Below are 16,457 nucleotides of genomic sequence, written 5' to 3'. Positions count from 1 at the left end.
CCAATTATTTACTTGTTCAGTCTGTCTTTAGCGTGGTTTAATGACTCTTAGGTTTACACAGAGACATAGCTTCAGTTTTCTCAGGATAGGAAATGGAGAAATGACCTGCTCAATGTTCTCAAAGCTACAATGGAAAGATGCAAATGACATATTCAAATGGAAATACGTAAGTGTGGCTCTTAAGCACTTCTCATCCAAACACTGTAACCGCGGTAACAGACACTCTACTGTTTGAGCGTCACCTCATGTTTGTGAGCTCGAGCAGGCTAAATAATGCTACTAACATTTACATTAATAAGACAAAAGAATGGACAGAGCCTCTTTATTCAGAAGGATTTGTTTGGACCTTTTCACAGTTGATGTAATCAGGGTTGTTATGTATACTGATTGAAACTAAGAATAGCATTCAACTCATTTTTAAATGTTGAAATGCCGTAAAAACAAATCTAACGGCCCACAGCCCCATTGGAAAATAGCCTGCATTACAAGCTAACAAATCTAACTAGGCTAACATGGATTGCAAACCTGAAGTGGAAATGAGCTGTTCTTACGGGGTCCCGACCTCCAAACGGAGATTCTCGCGACTTCTTTGCATCGGAAGAGGGAAAGAATATGACTAATCTTAAGTTATTGCTCATGATGTCAGAAATAAGACACGAAATGCTGCGTGATTTCGTGTCTTTTAGAGCCGAGGTGATAGTGGCCATTGCCCCGGCCGTATCTGCTGCAGTATCTGCTTAAGTATCTGCTTAAGTATCTGCTGAAGTATCTGCTGCAGTAGCCGCTGAGCTGAGGGAAGCGGGACTAACCAGAGCACGCATGGAGGAAATCGAGCAGTAAGTTTCAGATAATGCGGACGATCTGCAGAAAGGACCGAGATGGAGGCGCTGCGGGCCAGGATGACAACGCTGGAGTCAGAAAACAATAATGTGAAAAGTAAGATTCTGGATTTGAAGTCCATATCTGCTGTCATCAAAATCAAAAGAGCACATCGCCTGGGTAACCAAGATCAGCAGCTGATAAACCACGGGGCCTGATAATGACGTGTCTTAACGATCGTGTGAAGGAACGTGTCTTGAATGCTGCAAGGGTTAAAGGAGACCTCCAGTACAGAGCAGAGGGTGTCTTATTCCTCAAAGATATTCCATACGAGGTTCGTCAACAACGGCAAAGGTTCTCTCTTCAAGGGAAGAGAAAACTAAGACATGAGTTTTCTTTCCCCACTACTCTTGACTTTTTGAGGTAAAAAACACATGCTCAGAACACTAAGAGAAGCAGAGGTACTCTGAAGGAAGATGCAAAACACAGAGAACTAAACAACACGAGAGATGGAGCCACCACTGGGTTGTGGTCACATGATGATAGTGACATGATTTATTTGCTTTTGACATCAGACTTTATGCCCCATATTGTCTGTCTGTTTTAGTACATAAACTCTTGCCGCATTTGGACTCACTGGGAACCTACACCAGGATCCTGTTCGTGGACTTGAGCTCTGCATTTAACACCATCCTCCTGCTCTGCTCCAGGACAAGCTCTCCCAGCTCAACGTGTCTGACTCCACCTGCAGGTGGAGCACTGACTTCCTGACGGAACGGAGGCAGGCAATGTCTCAGACAATCGAACTATCAGAACAGGATCTCCACAGGGCTATGTAATGTCTCGCCTTCTCTTCTCCCTGTACACAAACTGATGCACCTGCAGCCACAACTCCGTAAACTGATCACCACCCTCATCGGGCTCATCTTGGCAATAGCAAGGGCGAGCCAGTGCGAGAGGTCAGGGGCGAGTTAGCGGTGACTCCCCATCCAGAGATTGGGTACGTAACCAATGAACAACAGGCAACCCCGAAGTCCATTACATAGGCTCAGTGAAGTACTCTCAAAAAGTCTTCTAGAGAATGTGAATACAGCTATCCCATCTCATGGTTGCTATCGTAAGAGCAACCATGAGATGAAATAGCCACCATGGAAAAGGTGGTTGGAGGCTAAGATCAAGAGAGCCAGGAAAGGTGCAATGCGAAAACAAGTACCCAAAAGGTACAACAAGATGCCCATACCTGAATCACTCAAAACTTGCATACAAAGGCTCCAAGCCTTAGCCAGCCGCCTAAAGAGCTACACGAGAGAGAATGAAGCCAGGAGAATAAACAGGCTGTTCTCGTCTCAACTGGAGAAAGTGTACGCTCAATGGCAGGGTAATAACAGCCAAGTAAACCCACCAAGGCTGGAAACTGAACAGTACTGGAAAGGGAAGCATCCCACAACCGAGATGCACAGTGGCTGATGGCTCTAAGAGAAGACCACAGCAAAATCCCTGAGCAGAACCCAGTTACCATCACAGTGGCAGACATACAAGAAAGAGTCTCAGGCATGAAAAACAGCACCGGCCCCTGACATGATACATGCATACTGGCTAAAGAAACTCACCTCACTCCACGAGAGCCTAGAAGCGCAAATGAACACACTGCTAAAGGACGGAACTCAGCCTGAATGGCTAACCAAAGGGCGTACAATCCTGATCCAGAAGGATCCCTCAAAGGGCACAGTCCCGTTCAACTATCGGCCAATAACCTGTCCCTCCACAACGTGGAGGCTCCTGTCGGGCATAATGATGGCTAAGATAAGTGGGCACATGGATCAATATATGAGACTGCTCAGAAAGGCATCGGCAAAAAAACTAGAGGTGCGAACCACCAGCTCCTGGTAGACAGAACAGTACAATCGCACTGGACTGTAGAGCCCAACACACCAACCTGAGCCCTGCCTGGATTGATTACAAGAAAGCATACGACTCAATGCCACACACTTGGATCATTGAATGCTTGGGGTTGTACAACATCAGTGGGCCTCTAAGAGTCTTCATAGGGAACTTGATGAGGTTGTGGAAAACCACCCTTGAGGCCAATGGCAAGACACTTGCACAAGTGTCTGTCAAGTGCGGCATTTACCAAGGTGATGCGCTATCTCCACTGCTGATCTGCATAAGTCTGAACCCCCTCTGAACCGCCGCAAGGGTCAGTTTCTGTGTACGGAGAGCCGGATCTCTCTGCACCAGCCCCTTACGGATCCTCCCGCAAGTGGTGGGTCCATGGGAGGATGGCCCCACTTTGCTTGTTCTGGCTGTAGGGGGGGCTCAGCCAGGGGCCCGGCCACCAGGCGCTCGCTCCAGGCTTGGCTCCAGGATGGGGCCACGGTAACGGCAAACAGGGTGATGGAGCTGGCCTTGATATACTGGTAAAACTATAAACAATACATTTCGCAGAATAATATATAATGTAGGACTGATTGATAACTGGAGAGAGATGAATCCCAAACTGAGCCCATGGAGAGACTTGTACACAAGCAGAGCTGCTTTAAAGTCTCTTCTCTGAGCCACAGGGGGCAGTGCAGAGACCTGAGAACAGGACTAATGTGATGGTACTTCCTGGTTCTAGTCAGGACCCGAGCAGCAGCGTTCTGGATGTACTGCAGCTGTTTTACAGCTCGTTTGGAGAGGCCAGTGAGCGGCCGTTACAGTCTAATCTACTGGAGACAAACACATGGAGAAGTCTCTCCAAGTCTGGTTTAGACACTATACCTTTGATTTTGCCAAGGTTTTTTGTGCTCGTGATGTTATTGATTTGACCCAAATTTCTAACTTCATTCATAGGTTTTAGAGTGAAACTCTGGAGGTGACTGCTAACACTTTCTCTTTGTTTCTGTGGGCCAAAGACAAATTTTGCATCCACACACTAATCTGTTGGATGCAGTGACAGAGTGAATCCACTGGTCCATATTCACCTGCGACAGTGAAACATAGATCTGAGTGTCGTCTGCATCATTGTGATAGGACACATTTTCACTGCGTTTCAACTGATTTAACGGCAGCATGTAGAGGTTGAACAGAATTGGTCCCAGGATTGACCCTTGGGGCACCCCACAGGTCTGAGACACAGTTACAAATTACTTCCTGTCTTCCAGATAGGACTTTAATAAATTTAGGGCAGTGTCAGTGATGCCCACCCAGTCCTCTAGTCTCTGTAGAGGCCCGTTCACACTGCTGTGTCAAAGCGTCCAGTTTATATTCAAAGTATATGTATATGAGCGTCATGGCCATCCAGCGTTTTTGCAGTGGGTTTTGAGCAGTTTTGCGGCACGAATCCTGCGTCGGACACTCTGGACGCTTTGGACAGGTGGCAAGAGCGGCCAGAGCAGCCAGAGCGGCCAGAGCAGCCAACTTTTTGGAGGGAGACGCAGCGCAGCAACCAATCAGAGATTACGCTCTAGTGACATGCCTACACACTACCCGGAAGAAGGCCCAAAACAAACCCTGCAACGATAAAAAAAAAAATCCTCAAGACGCAGCTCTTAGAGCAAATAATGATATTCACTAAACTCTGCTCACCTCTGAAGTATCTGCGTGACCCAGACAGGCCCCGGAGCCCATCTCCTTCGTTTTTGGACTTTGTAAAGTGAATACACCAATCCACTTTCTCTACATGTTCTACCATCGCACAGCTGCGCGGGGAAACACAACAGCTCCTCAACAGCAGATGAAGTTTTTTTTGGACCTAGTTTAAATCGTTTCTGGGACTGTTAAACTACAACGAGTTTCTTCCCAACTTGGCAACAAGGTTGGCTCCTTTACACAAACTGTTGAGTCATGATGTTGGTTGGAATTAGAACAAAGAACAAGAACAAGCTTTTCAAAGCTCTAAAGACTTGTTGAACACATCTAGGGTTGCCAACCGCCCGGGACGTCCTGAAATATGGGTGATTTTGATTTGTCATATCCAGAGAGGGAAACAGAAGGTAAAGCGCGTTGAAACCGAGGCGCCCACACATAAGCTCATAGATTAGGGTCAGTATTTCTCAAACTAAGAATGATTTGTTTCTTTCATTTACTGCAGGGTCAGAGGAGGTCCATGAAACAGACAGAGACACAGACATCTGAGGACAACAACAGAGACACAGTCAAGAAGACAATACAGTGTAAGAAACAACAGAAACAGGTCAGGAGAGCAACACCAACACAATTTATGTTGGAGAGAAAAACTGAAGACAGATGGATAACAACAAACAGTTCTACAGCCGTTAAATGTCATGTTTTTTAAAAGCTTAAATGTCAGAGTTATAATAAAAATGTTAATATATAACTTACATAAATGTCTTTTTTCCCCCTTCAATATGATGTGGCCTCATGTGCTGCTCAGAACTGGGACAAATGAGTTTGACAATGGTTCAGGCCTAAAGCTTTTCAGTGTCTGCAGCGTATTATAGTCTAATGCTAACATGACATTTGAGAGAAACTTGTAATAATTGTCTTCACTATTCCTATGTACAATACATCCAAGCAAGTCCAGTAGTGGTTTGCCAAAATTACACTGAAAATAGGTTTATGTTATGGCTAATGAAACCTTGCTATTTCCATTATTGTTGGTCAGCTGTTGGCGCGAGCGCATGTGCGTGCGCACCTGGAAGAAAGTGTCCCTCATTTGGGGTTGAGATAGTTGGCAACGCTAAACACATCTTATGTTCTGGTGCACTACTCAGCTGATCGAGAGCTGATACTGTCTTGTGATGCTTCGCTTTATGGAGTAGATGCAGTGCTATCACACGTCATGGAAGATGGAAGTAAGAAACAGTTTGGATTTGTCTCGTGCACTTTGCAACCGACAGCGACAAGATCCTCAACTAGACAAAGAAGGACTTGCCATATTTGGTGTTGAAAAATGTCACAAATACGTACATGTGGTTCACCATTACCATGTGTTTTGGGACTGTCGGACTGAGACATAAATATTGGACCGAGATGAATGATATTAATGTTTTTAACATCGCCATCCCACTCGATTTCAGAACAATGTACTGTATCTACTACAATGGACACTGTGACTAGATACCTTTGGAACAAGAGCATACCAAGGCCTTGAACATTGCCCTTCAGGAAAATCAGTTCATATCTGGTGCTTATGTGAATGTATTAAGCACAAAGTTCCTCCGAGGCCACGACCATGAGTGTGGGACTGGAGACTTGGATACGTTGGAAAACTCCTCATTATAATAATATTGACAGTCGCGCCTCATATTCGTGTTTGGACTACTTTCTTCGCTGTTAGGACTTTAAACTGAGATGGTTTGGATGGCAGTGTGGGCAGGTGGATCTGGGATCACAGCGTTGGGTTCGGAGGCACCAGAGAGAAAACTCATCATTATAATCATCTCTAAAAGTAGTAGACCTAAACAATGCTACTGAGGAGGACAGGAGCGACATGTGATGCACACTTTGAACCGCTATAATGGGACAAAGACGCACCAGGCAGTTTGCACGTGTGGTGCTTTGAAGCTGTGCAGAGAGCTGATGCACAACATGGCGCCTCGTCTTTAATCCAAGTTTGGACAAATCTTTCTCCACTATGAGGACTTTATAAGGATGTGGTTTGAAAATGTCAAGGCGCCACATGATGTGAACACTCCAGTTTAGTGGAATACGACTTGAGTAAGTGGAAAAGTTGTAGTGTGCTATTTTTCATTACCTCCACCTTCAAAACAAAACTAAGCCAACTTAATCACTGTAAAAAACTTGATGTGTCAATGCTTTTTTGGTGCTCAAACTGCAACTCTATAGTTTGCGTCACAGAGAATTGCACAATGGCCCTTTCCAGTCTGATCTTGACAAACTTTGGCATCCACACATCCTGTCCTCTCTTTTTCCCCTTTTTAAAACGGTGTACCATGAAATAAAACGAAATTACACATAAAAATGTGACAGGTGTCAATAAAGATTTAGTTGTGAACTTTTTAAGCACCGGCAATAAAATGGAGAAGCCTCTCTTGCACATTGTAATAACCTATGATTCAAGGCTTTAGGTGTTGTAGCACAACATGATAGAATAAATCTCATCTGTGTGTCTGTGTTTTAAAATGTAAATATAATCCACATGCACTGAGCCTGGAAACACTCACAGGCAGTCTAAATGCTTACACGTGTTTCTCCGACACAACCCGTGTGGGGGACTGAACAGGATTACTGTTTCTGCCATGCAAGAATTACATTAATTCAGAGACATTATGAGCAAATATTGGAGGGGTTGAATTGTCTTTCTCTGAATATTGGAGGATCATGAGCCCCCTAACCCACCCACAAATTACGCCCTAGCTTTGAAACATACTTATGGCAGCAGGGAAAAGATCATCACAAAGAAATGGATGACACGGACTGAACCAACGATAAAGGACTGGACTGAAATGCCTTAGTGTTATTCGTCGTTATTGTATGTACTTTTTTACATTTAAAAAAAAAAAATGCTCTCTGGTCCTGTTATAAGTTCTGTTTTTGTGTGTTTAATATATAAAACCTTTGGATCTAATATATCATTAATTCCCTGGTTTTATTTTTTTTTTTTTTTCAGTTTCAGCTCATCTTTTCAAATGTCAAGTGTTAAACTTAATGCGGACTCCTATTGACCAGTATACTGAAGCTTACCATGTGCTGTTGGCTGCCATGTTTTCTGCAGTTGCACTTGTCACAGGTAAAGCATGTCTGTGCACTGTCTTGTACTCCAGCCCTGTCCACTTCCTCGTCCTCGCCCTCTTCCCACAGACCCGTGTCCCTGGAGTCCGACCACGATTCCTCCTCCCGGGACGTTCTGTGGAGACAATCGTCAGACTGCCACTCATGAGCCAGCACTCGGCAGTGCGACCAGTAGCTCTCCATGGGCCTGTTCAGACTTCCCCCGGCGCTGGCGGACACTTTGCTGAACTTTGGGTTGTACTGAATGTGGAGATCCGTCCACGACTGAAGTGCACGGAAGGGATCAGAAGTGTCCAGTTTGAACCTTTTTGGGAGGGCTACATGTTTGGGGTTTTCCATGTAAGGAATGTCCTTTCTGTGGACAATGTGAGAAGAAGACGAGGACAACATCTGAACGGAAAGAGAACGATTGGATGTTTTGTCCTTCAAGTCTGTAAGGGACATTGAGGATGACTCATCTTCAATTTCAGATGTGATTAACTCCATGGAATCTCTGACCGTCCTGTCGTTTTTTAAGGGAGGTTTATGTGTTGAAGGAAGAACATCAAGATCCGACTCCATAGCCAATTCAGACGGTTCTTGAAAGATGTCTAGATCCTCCAAGCTCCCGGATGAAGGGCTCAAGTCTGCAATAGCGATTGGTTCTGCCCAATACACTTGTCCAATTGTGTTCAGCTCCTGGAAGAACGTCTCCACATCTCCAGAGTCTATGTCAAAATTATCCACAGACGTTTCAAAGACGTCATCCAAGCTCTCAACTTCAATCAGCGGTGACGATTGTGGACTCAGTTCATCCAAACATAAAGAATCTTCAGAAAAATTCTTTTCCTTTTCAGAATCCTTACAAAAATCTTCACTTTGCATTTCTTTGTCAACCCAGTTTTGAGTCTCTCCCAGCCAATCAATGTCCGTCTCAAAAACATCTTCTGATTGTGATTTGGGACCATTTGGATAACGTACAATGCACTCTGAATCACAAACATTTTGAACAGGTCCTTCTTCATTTAAAGTCAAGCTTTCAAAAGAATCTTGCCGACTTAGAAAGTGTGACACACCAGGAAATTCTGTCTTTACTTGAGAACGAAAGACCTCTTCAGTAGACTTTTGGTTGTGGTAAGGCCGAAATTTGTCAAAATTATTCGAATGAACAAACATACTGACCTCATTTTTTGGAGAGGGAGCAAAGGACATATTTTTTTCATCCAAGCCAAATGTCTTCAAATGGATAACATCAATGTCTGAAGAACTTGTTTTAGTTTCAGTCTCTTGATTATCATTTACAACTGGTTCCGATATAGCCGGAGAAAACTGATCAGAAGGTAAGAAGATCTCATCGATGGCAATTCCATTCTCATGAGGAACTTGTTTGCAGGACTGGAGTGGGGAAGGAGATCGAGAGTCCAAGGTTACCATGGTGTCCTGCTGTTGGTTTAAAGCCAGTGGAGACCCAGGCCGAGGGAGGGGTTCAGGTATGTCATTTGAGGCAACGGAGGAGCAGACGGTATTCTGTGGGGGCGTGTCTCCAGGGTGGCTGTCAGTGCTCCCTCCGGACAAAGCAGAGAGAGCCTGCAACAACAAAACAAGGTAAGTGGTGGATAGGAAACATATAAACAACATACCTGTTTTTTGCCTCGCCATGTTGCTATTACTATTGACATTTTCATTCCACTATGATGGACGGCAGAAGTACTGCAGATGTACGGGAAAATTATGTAAACTCCGTCAAATAACCTGCCCATTAATAAGCTATATGATATTCAGTTGTCACTATGATTTCCTGTCAGTTTTGCGTTCCTTATTGCTTCATTCACACACTTATGCTGTCTGTCATGGCGCACCCACGTGATAATGTGATGTGATGCAAAGGATCAATGGCCTCGTTTCAACTGGTCTTGGCCCCCCAGACCTGTTTGTGTTAGAGCACTTTGGAACAGATTTGTCTCCAACCTCAGGGTTTGGCCGGAGCAGAGGTCTGCTACATGAACAACTGATATCACCCAAACATACATAATATTATCTTTAAAAAATACTAAATGGAACATATATTTTTACTTGTGATCATGAGGCTGATCTCAGGTATTCACAAAAAGACATTTAGTAATTTCAGGTTTGTGGCACAGTGAGACATTGCTAAAGTGAAACATAATTTGCAAACATAATTTGCAAACATAATTTAACATAACATAATTATGTTTGCAAACATAATTTGCAAACATAATAATGTTTATGTTTATGTTAACATAAATATGTTTGCAAACATAATTTGAAAACATAATTTCCTATAAGTGATCTGTTCTGTTCTTCTGTAGTCTCTACACAGCATTTTATTGTTTATTTAAATAATGCTTTGGGTTTTCATAATGTTAGATGCATTATACACTGGTGTAGGATATGCAGACCCTACACTGAAATATAGTTGGTGTAATCCATCATTCGTCCATGAGTTTTCCATTGTAGAAAAATATTCAGTTGTAGTGATCTGGACACTTCTAGAAAAACAACATCCTACTCTGAGCTGAGTAAGCCCTGTCCACCAGGCAGAACCTCCTGATAATAGCCTGTCCTGTTTATCGATTTGTTTGCACTATTTTAAGTTTCACCTGAAACCAGTAGCATGCGGTGACTTTTGAGGATGGGCAAGCAGACTTGGAGCGGTCATCAATATTTTATACACAAAAGTGAAAGAAAAAAAAACCCGTGTGAACAGAGCCATAGCTACAAACAAAGACTAAGTGACTGATTGAAACTTGACACTGCTGTTGCTTCACTCTGCACATGCTCAGTTAGACACAAGACTCCCACACAGGTTTATTCCGCGTGGTTTGAGCATTGATTTATGTGTTTGAGACTGTGTGGCCCTTTGAGCGCATGTGCAGACCTCTAAAATAAGCTGCTGTCCACTCTGGTTCTAAAGCTCATATTAGAGAGTAGAACATTGCCTCTGAACACGGCCACAGACTGAGCAGCTGCAGGAGAAGAAGAACCAAGCTTCCTACCGTACTGCTCAGCGGCCTGTAGTGGCCACTAAAATACAAAGTTCAGCGGCAGAAGTGAGGCGAAAACAGGCATATTTTTATACATTTTGGAACAATTTAAATATAGTTGTGACACACTGTAATTTTAGATTTTATTGGTCAATCACTGCTTGCCTTGATTGCCCTGACCACATGCCACTGTGCATCCGTCCTGGTCACACAGGTGGCACAGAGGTTAGCAACAGGCCAGACTCAAAGGGTGACTGCAGAAGTGAAATCAGGGACGGGCACGCACACCAAGCATGAGCCACTTTGAGACCCAGGATCAGGTGAATCCCTCCAGACGCTGGGAATAAACAGCACTGACCTGAGACCCCGGAGGACGCTGCATTGATCAAACCTAAGTCTTGCCGCATTCAAACTATTTTGGAGAACCTTAATTTGATATAAATAGAGGGTTGACATGGAGTTTACTACACGGAATAATCAAGGACAAGGGGACGGCCGCCCTTACGCTTGCATTTACATGGACTCAAGCTGTTTTGAACACTGGGGATGTTTCTCACGCCACAAACACATTCTAAACGACTCAGTCTACACGCCAGTTTTGATCTTACGCTGCTACACCTCATATTTGCGTTGTTCTGGTTAGAAAGCATTATGAGGGAATGTTGAGCTGTATTCATTTAGTGGGATTATTTGTGGTCGTCGCTGGCCCTGTTTCTGAGCTCTTTAAATGCTTCAACAAGACGGGATGTGCAGATATGGTGTAATGAACTGATTTCAAAGCATTGATGTCCATTCTCTTTTCTCTGTGTGTCATAAACAATCACGAAGGAAAAACATTCCACTTTATGTCTAAAAATGTTGTCCCTGCGATCCCTGGGCACTCTCCTGGCCTTTCTTGCATGAATGTTGCAGCGAGTGTCCCTGTCTTACCCCATTCTTCCTCACATTAAACTTTTGTTTCTGTAACATTAGATCCAATTCTGAAGTGGCTTAAGTTAGCAGCACCTTACGTGGAGGTTATGTTAGCAACAGGTTAAATGAGCAGCAGGCTAAGCTGATTTGATTTGGGGTTTTACAAAAATAAATTGAATTGAACTAAAAGGGAAAATAATAACAGCGGTTCAAACAGTAATATGTGTTTTGTTTTTTCCTCAAATGAACTCTTTACTTGTAAATAGAGTTCTCAACTAACCTTGAGAAGATCTGTTGCTGGGGAGGTGTCATGAGGCAGAGCTGGGATGAGAAGGTCCTCCAGAAACCCGCTGCTGTCCGACTGGCAGCTGTTGACCCGGATCAGCCCCCGCACTGTGTATAGGAAGGACAAATGCTTTGGTTTCAGCTATACAGTACGGACTCTGACAAAAATCCTCCTCTGTCCAAACCCTGACCCACCAAAGTGTGTCCCTGCAGGGTCCGATCCCACGGTGCTGCTGTCCTCGAAGCTGCCCAGCTGGAGCCATCAGAACACAGAGGGTTAAAGGGTTAGGGCATAGCATTCTGTCCGTCACACACAACTCCTAGTTTTACATAGGATATCAACATAACTTCAACTAATTTCAAATAAAGCGCAGATTTTAAACTTCTACCGCCATTTTCTTGGATGTATTGGATTGAGAATGAACTAAAACTGGACTTTCCTCAGGGTGTATTGCCTCCCCAACATTAGCACAGAACGACTTCACTTTTCTCTCTCTCCAGAATTGTGGCGCAACTGTTTTCAGGCAGAAAGCACGTTTAGATCATAAAAAACACACAGAATAGTGAGAAGTTTGGCTGATGGCAGGTGTGAACACTGAATGGGTGCGAATCGGTGCACACTGCAGATCCGCAAATGTAAATAATAGACGTGACAATTGTCCTACTTTACTGGATTATGTTACTTAAGCACCAGTTTAAACAATATTTTGTATTAATTAATGATTATTATTATTATTACATTTTCTTTTTTTTAAATGGATGGATGGATGTTCATAGGGGACTTTTAAAATAGCAAGAGAGTGATTCATTTGCCTTTAAAAATATCACGGATCAAAATAGCTTATGGCGGAAACTTATTTATTCAACACATAAATGCATATATTTTATGCTTAGTTTTAACCCGTATAGTATTTTTGACAATAGATCTCATGCAAAGCCACAAGCCTGTAAATCCAGGTCATGTGGTGTCCAGCGGTCAATGGTCAACTTTACTCTACGACAACAAGTTTGTGCCCAGGGAAGTGGGCATGTCCTCAATGGCTGTAATACTGTATGATAATGAGGATCCACCCATACCACCTATGGCCCTTCTGAAGTCATGCCTCCTTCTGAAACATGTTGAGTGCCTGTATTGGCTGTTGTAATTGTAGGAAATCTGTCTATGAAGACAGGAGACAGATCATTACAGTGTCTCAGGGTCGAGAGGGAGACACCATCCGGTCCAGCAGATTTTCAGGGGTTGGATTTCCGAAACAGTTTGTTCACATCTGTAAGTCTGGAATAAAACTGGACTAGTTTGTCGGAGCCCACTCCACTCAGAGGTTGAGAACTGCTGCTTCAGACGTGTATTGTACTAGGATCTAGCTCTCCACACATCCTGCTACATCCATACTTTGCATCTTTGTAGCGCTCTCCATCACCGGCCCTGTTCTCCGCCTCCTTCTGCTGCCTCAGCCTCAGTTTAAGTGTGTGTGTGATGTCTAATGCTGTCCTCACAGAATGTGTGACATTACAGTGTCTGTGTCCTCATCCAAACTGTCTGTGGCAGCTCTGAAGACCTCCCAGTCTGTAATGTCCACACACACACATAGCTCCTCCCAGTCTGTAATGTCCACACACACACGTAGCTCCTCCTCCTCTGCCTCATTGGTCCCTCTCTCAGAAGTCCTCACTACAGGTTGGGAGAGCTTCAGCCTCTGTCTGTTCGTGGGGATCAGGTGAACCATGACGTGGTCTGGGGCCACGGCGTGGAAGGCGTGGCTGACTGTTGTGTAGCAGTGATCCAGTGTGTTCTGCTCTCTGGTCGAGACTTTAATAAACGGTCTGTACTTTAGTAGTTTGTGGTTGAGATTCCCCTTGTCAAAATCACCAAGGACAATAAACAAGGAGTTCGCAAAGTTCTACTCGTTAGTAGTTTCCCCTAAAACTAGAATAGGATAAAATTATCCGAGTTTTCAGACTAGATCCACAGATTGAGGATGATTCTTGGATGAGAGCCAAAATGTCTTGTTTTTTAATTAAAAAGTGTCCAGATGACAACAACTGAATGTTGTTCTTCAATACTTAAGTACAAGGGTCTCACTATAAAACTTTACAAGGTATTCTTACAATTTTTTATTTTTTTTTAAACGTCCATAAACCTCCTCAAACTTGCTAATATCAGCACAGATCGCCTGAAAAACCCAAAGTGCAAAGTACAGTACTTTTACTTTTGTACTATGTGTAACAATCATTTGTGACTCGACGCGCTTAAAACCTCAACAAGTCGGCGTCGACGAAACGGAGAAAAAGACCAATTTTATTTATTTTTTTCAAATTTGTGATTTTCATTTTTTTTAAGTTGAAGTCATGGAGCAGCCACTCCATGTATCAGACAACATTATTGGCAGCATTAATAGCATTCATAAAGCCGTTAAAGTTCGGTAGTTTCTGCTCCTCTCTCGGCTTTGTCAGCCAATGAGCTGCGACACACATGGCTACTTATTATTCAGCATCGCCCTGTCCTGTTAGCAACTAGGCTAGGCTAGCGCCATGTTATGCGGCCTCTCTGCTGCTTATTTTTCGGTTTTGTTCTGTATTCGTGCAGGGGGGGTGTTTTATGGTGGTTTGGTGTTCGTTTTCGTGATTTTCGTCACTTTTGCCTCGGGCTTGATCGAGCTAGGCTCCACCGGAGGCTACACTGGAGGCTACACCGGAGGCTACACCGGAGCCGGACGGAGCTAAGCTAAGCTAAGCTAAAACGCTGCTTCAGGCTGCAGCACTGGACTTCTCTGCCCTTTGCAACGGAACTGAGGTACTTTTACACTAAAGGATTGCTTTACCGCTGACTTTTGGGGGCCCACGTAAACTGCGTGCTTTCGGAACCAAACTTTCATTACCATGTAAACGCGTCACGCTGTTGAGCGCACTGCTGTGAGATCTAGCAGTGTTATTGACTCCAAATCACAGGTTGCCAAACGTGAAGTTAAACTGACACCAAAGGGCTTTCTGATAAACGTGATTGACTGCAGACTAAGGAAATCATTGATAAATAAGGCCTCTAATATTAAACGGACAATGCAGAGTTTTATTGAAAATGGTGAATATCTAATGGTCCAAGATGCTCTTAATGAACTGGTTTTAAAGTTGTGGCAAAACAAGATGTGATTTGTTAATGGAAAATAAAATTTCACTTAACTCTGTTTGTGTAGATTGTTACCGTTAGCGATTAGTGTAATAAACATTTCTTAAATCTAAGGTTGTTCTGAATGCACCAAAAACAGTCAGTGTGACAGTGTGAGGAGGGGAGGGGCTTATCTCAATGAGATGCAAATGAGCACATTGACCTCCATGTGAGCCCAGGTCAGGAATGTTTGAGCCCCGTTTTCTCAGTAAAAGTTTTTCAGAGGAGTTTACATTCAAATGACCACAACTTATTCAAATATTATCAGATGTACATGAGTGAGACATCATTGGATAACTTTGAATTTACACTTTCAGAATCTGTGAATAACTCAAAATGTCTCTGGGGAGACTTGTTCCTGGTTTAACCATGGTCAGTCACATTTCTGTATGTTTGGTAACTGGACCAAAATTTGATCCAGTTTTCAAACATACAGAGATGTGACTGACGTACCCTCATCAGGATTAGCATTAGCATTAGCTTGCCCTGACATGGTTGATGTAAGCACACATTTGTAAAGAACGTGATTTGAGGCATAAATGCTCTAAAAGAGTCTGGCGATGATATGTGGACTGCAAGAGACCTCTGGATTTCTACCTAATGAAACTAGCGTGAATTAAGCTAAATACAACTCCAGGTATGTTTTTTATGAGACAAAAATGTTAACATGGTTTAAAGAAGAAGAAAATACATGGCCTAAGTCTAATTGCTATAACACAATATGATTAAGTACACACCTCTTCCATCTCAAACGATTCCCTCATTTGTATACTCCTCTTCCTCTGGAGAACTCGCTCTCTTACAGTTCCCATCCTGGGCTCTCCATCTGCAACATGTGCAGTGGTGTTGTTGTCGGCCTCAGCCTCTTCTCCTTCCTCCTCCACAAATGGACTCAGGCTCACAGTATCCTGCAGCTTGACCCGCTTGAACGGGACCTTTCTCTCCTCTGGCCCGTACATTGGCTCCAGCGCTTTGGGAACGACTGCAGCTGTGGCCACGGTGAGTTCCTGCTGGATGGGGCTGTTTAGCTGGCTCAGAGACTTCTTGGACGCTCTGCGGAGCAGCATGCCCATCCGCCTGCGCCTCTCCTGGGCCTCAGGGGACTTGTCTCTGGTGTAGTGGCCTTTTTGGGCGCCGGCCAGGGCGGAGAAGGCCACGGACACCTGCTGCAGAACCTCCAGCTGCCTGAAGCGATCTGAGAGGACATATAGGAGCAAAGAGGATGAGGAGGAGAGTCAGATTTTGTTTGGCAGAACAAGGAGAACCTAGAGCATATATAGGTTGTTTACATTTTAGATAGTGATGAAAATCCACAAATGCATTTCACTTCCTCAATGTGGGTTGCCAATATGTAAGATTAGTACAATTGGCTATGTGCAGGTAATTCATGTTATAAATAAATAGATTTTTAAGGCACCAGTAAGAGATTTTAAGTCAAGACATTAATAAACCTACCTCGCTGGTCTGGAGGTGAAAAGTTCTCAATTCAGTGACTATTTACATATGAAGTTTTCAAATGGCCGTTTTTGTCCAGTCCGTGTCATCCATTTTGAGTGACGGCCATTTAGCTGCCACCAGAATATACTCCAGATGTATCC

General features: G+C 43.7%; 1 protein-coding gene across 1 annotated transcript in view; it reads right to left on the bottom strand.

Annotated features, from left to right (window-relative positions):
- Window positions 1-16,457, bottom strand: part of itprid1 (ITPR interacting domain containing 1) — a 58,548-nt gene that overhangs the window by 38,562 nt on the left and 3,529 nt on the right. Inside the window, exons 2-5 of the mRNA XM_072450449.1 lie at window positions 15,597-16,054; window positions 11,892-11,949; window positions 11,692-11,804; window positions 7,468-9,081 (exon numbers count right to left, since the gene is read on the bottom strand). Coding sequence (XP_072306550.1) covers window positions 7,468-9,081; window positions 11,692-11,804; window positions 11,892-11,949; window positions 15,597-16,054 — 2,243 coding nt within the window. The remainder of the gene's footprint in view (window positions 1-7,467; window positions 9,082-11,691; window positions 11,805-11,891; window positions 11,950-15,596; window positions 16,055-16,457) is intronic.

This window comes from Eucyclogobius newberryi, unplaced genomic scaffold (genome assembly GCF_026437365.1).
Source record: "Eucyclogobius newberryi isolate DKJ021-1_F unplaced genomic scaffold, fEucNew1.0.hap1 SCAF_18, whole genome shotgun sequence".
In the NCBI taxonomy this organism is placed as follows: Eukaryota; Metazoa; Chordata; class Actinopteri; order Gobiiformes; family Gobiidae; genus Eucyclogobius; species Eucyclogobius newberryi.
The sequence above is the reverse complement of the archived record's forward strand: the minus strand, read 5'-3'. Positions and strand labels throughout refer to the sequence as shown.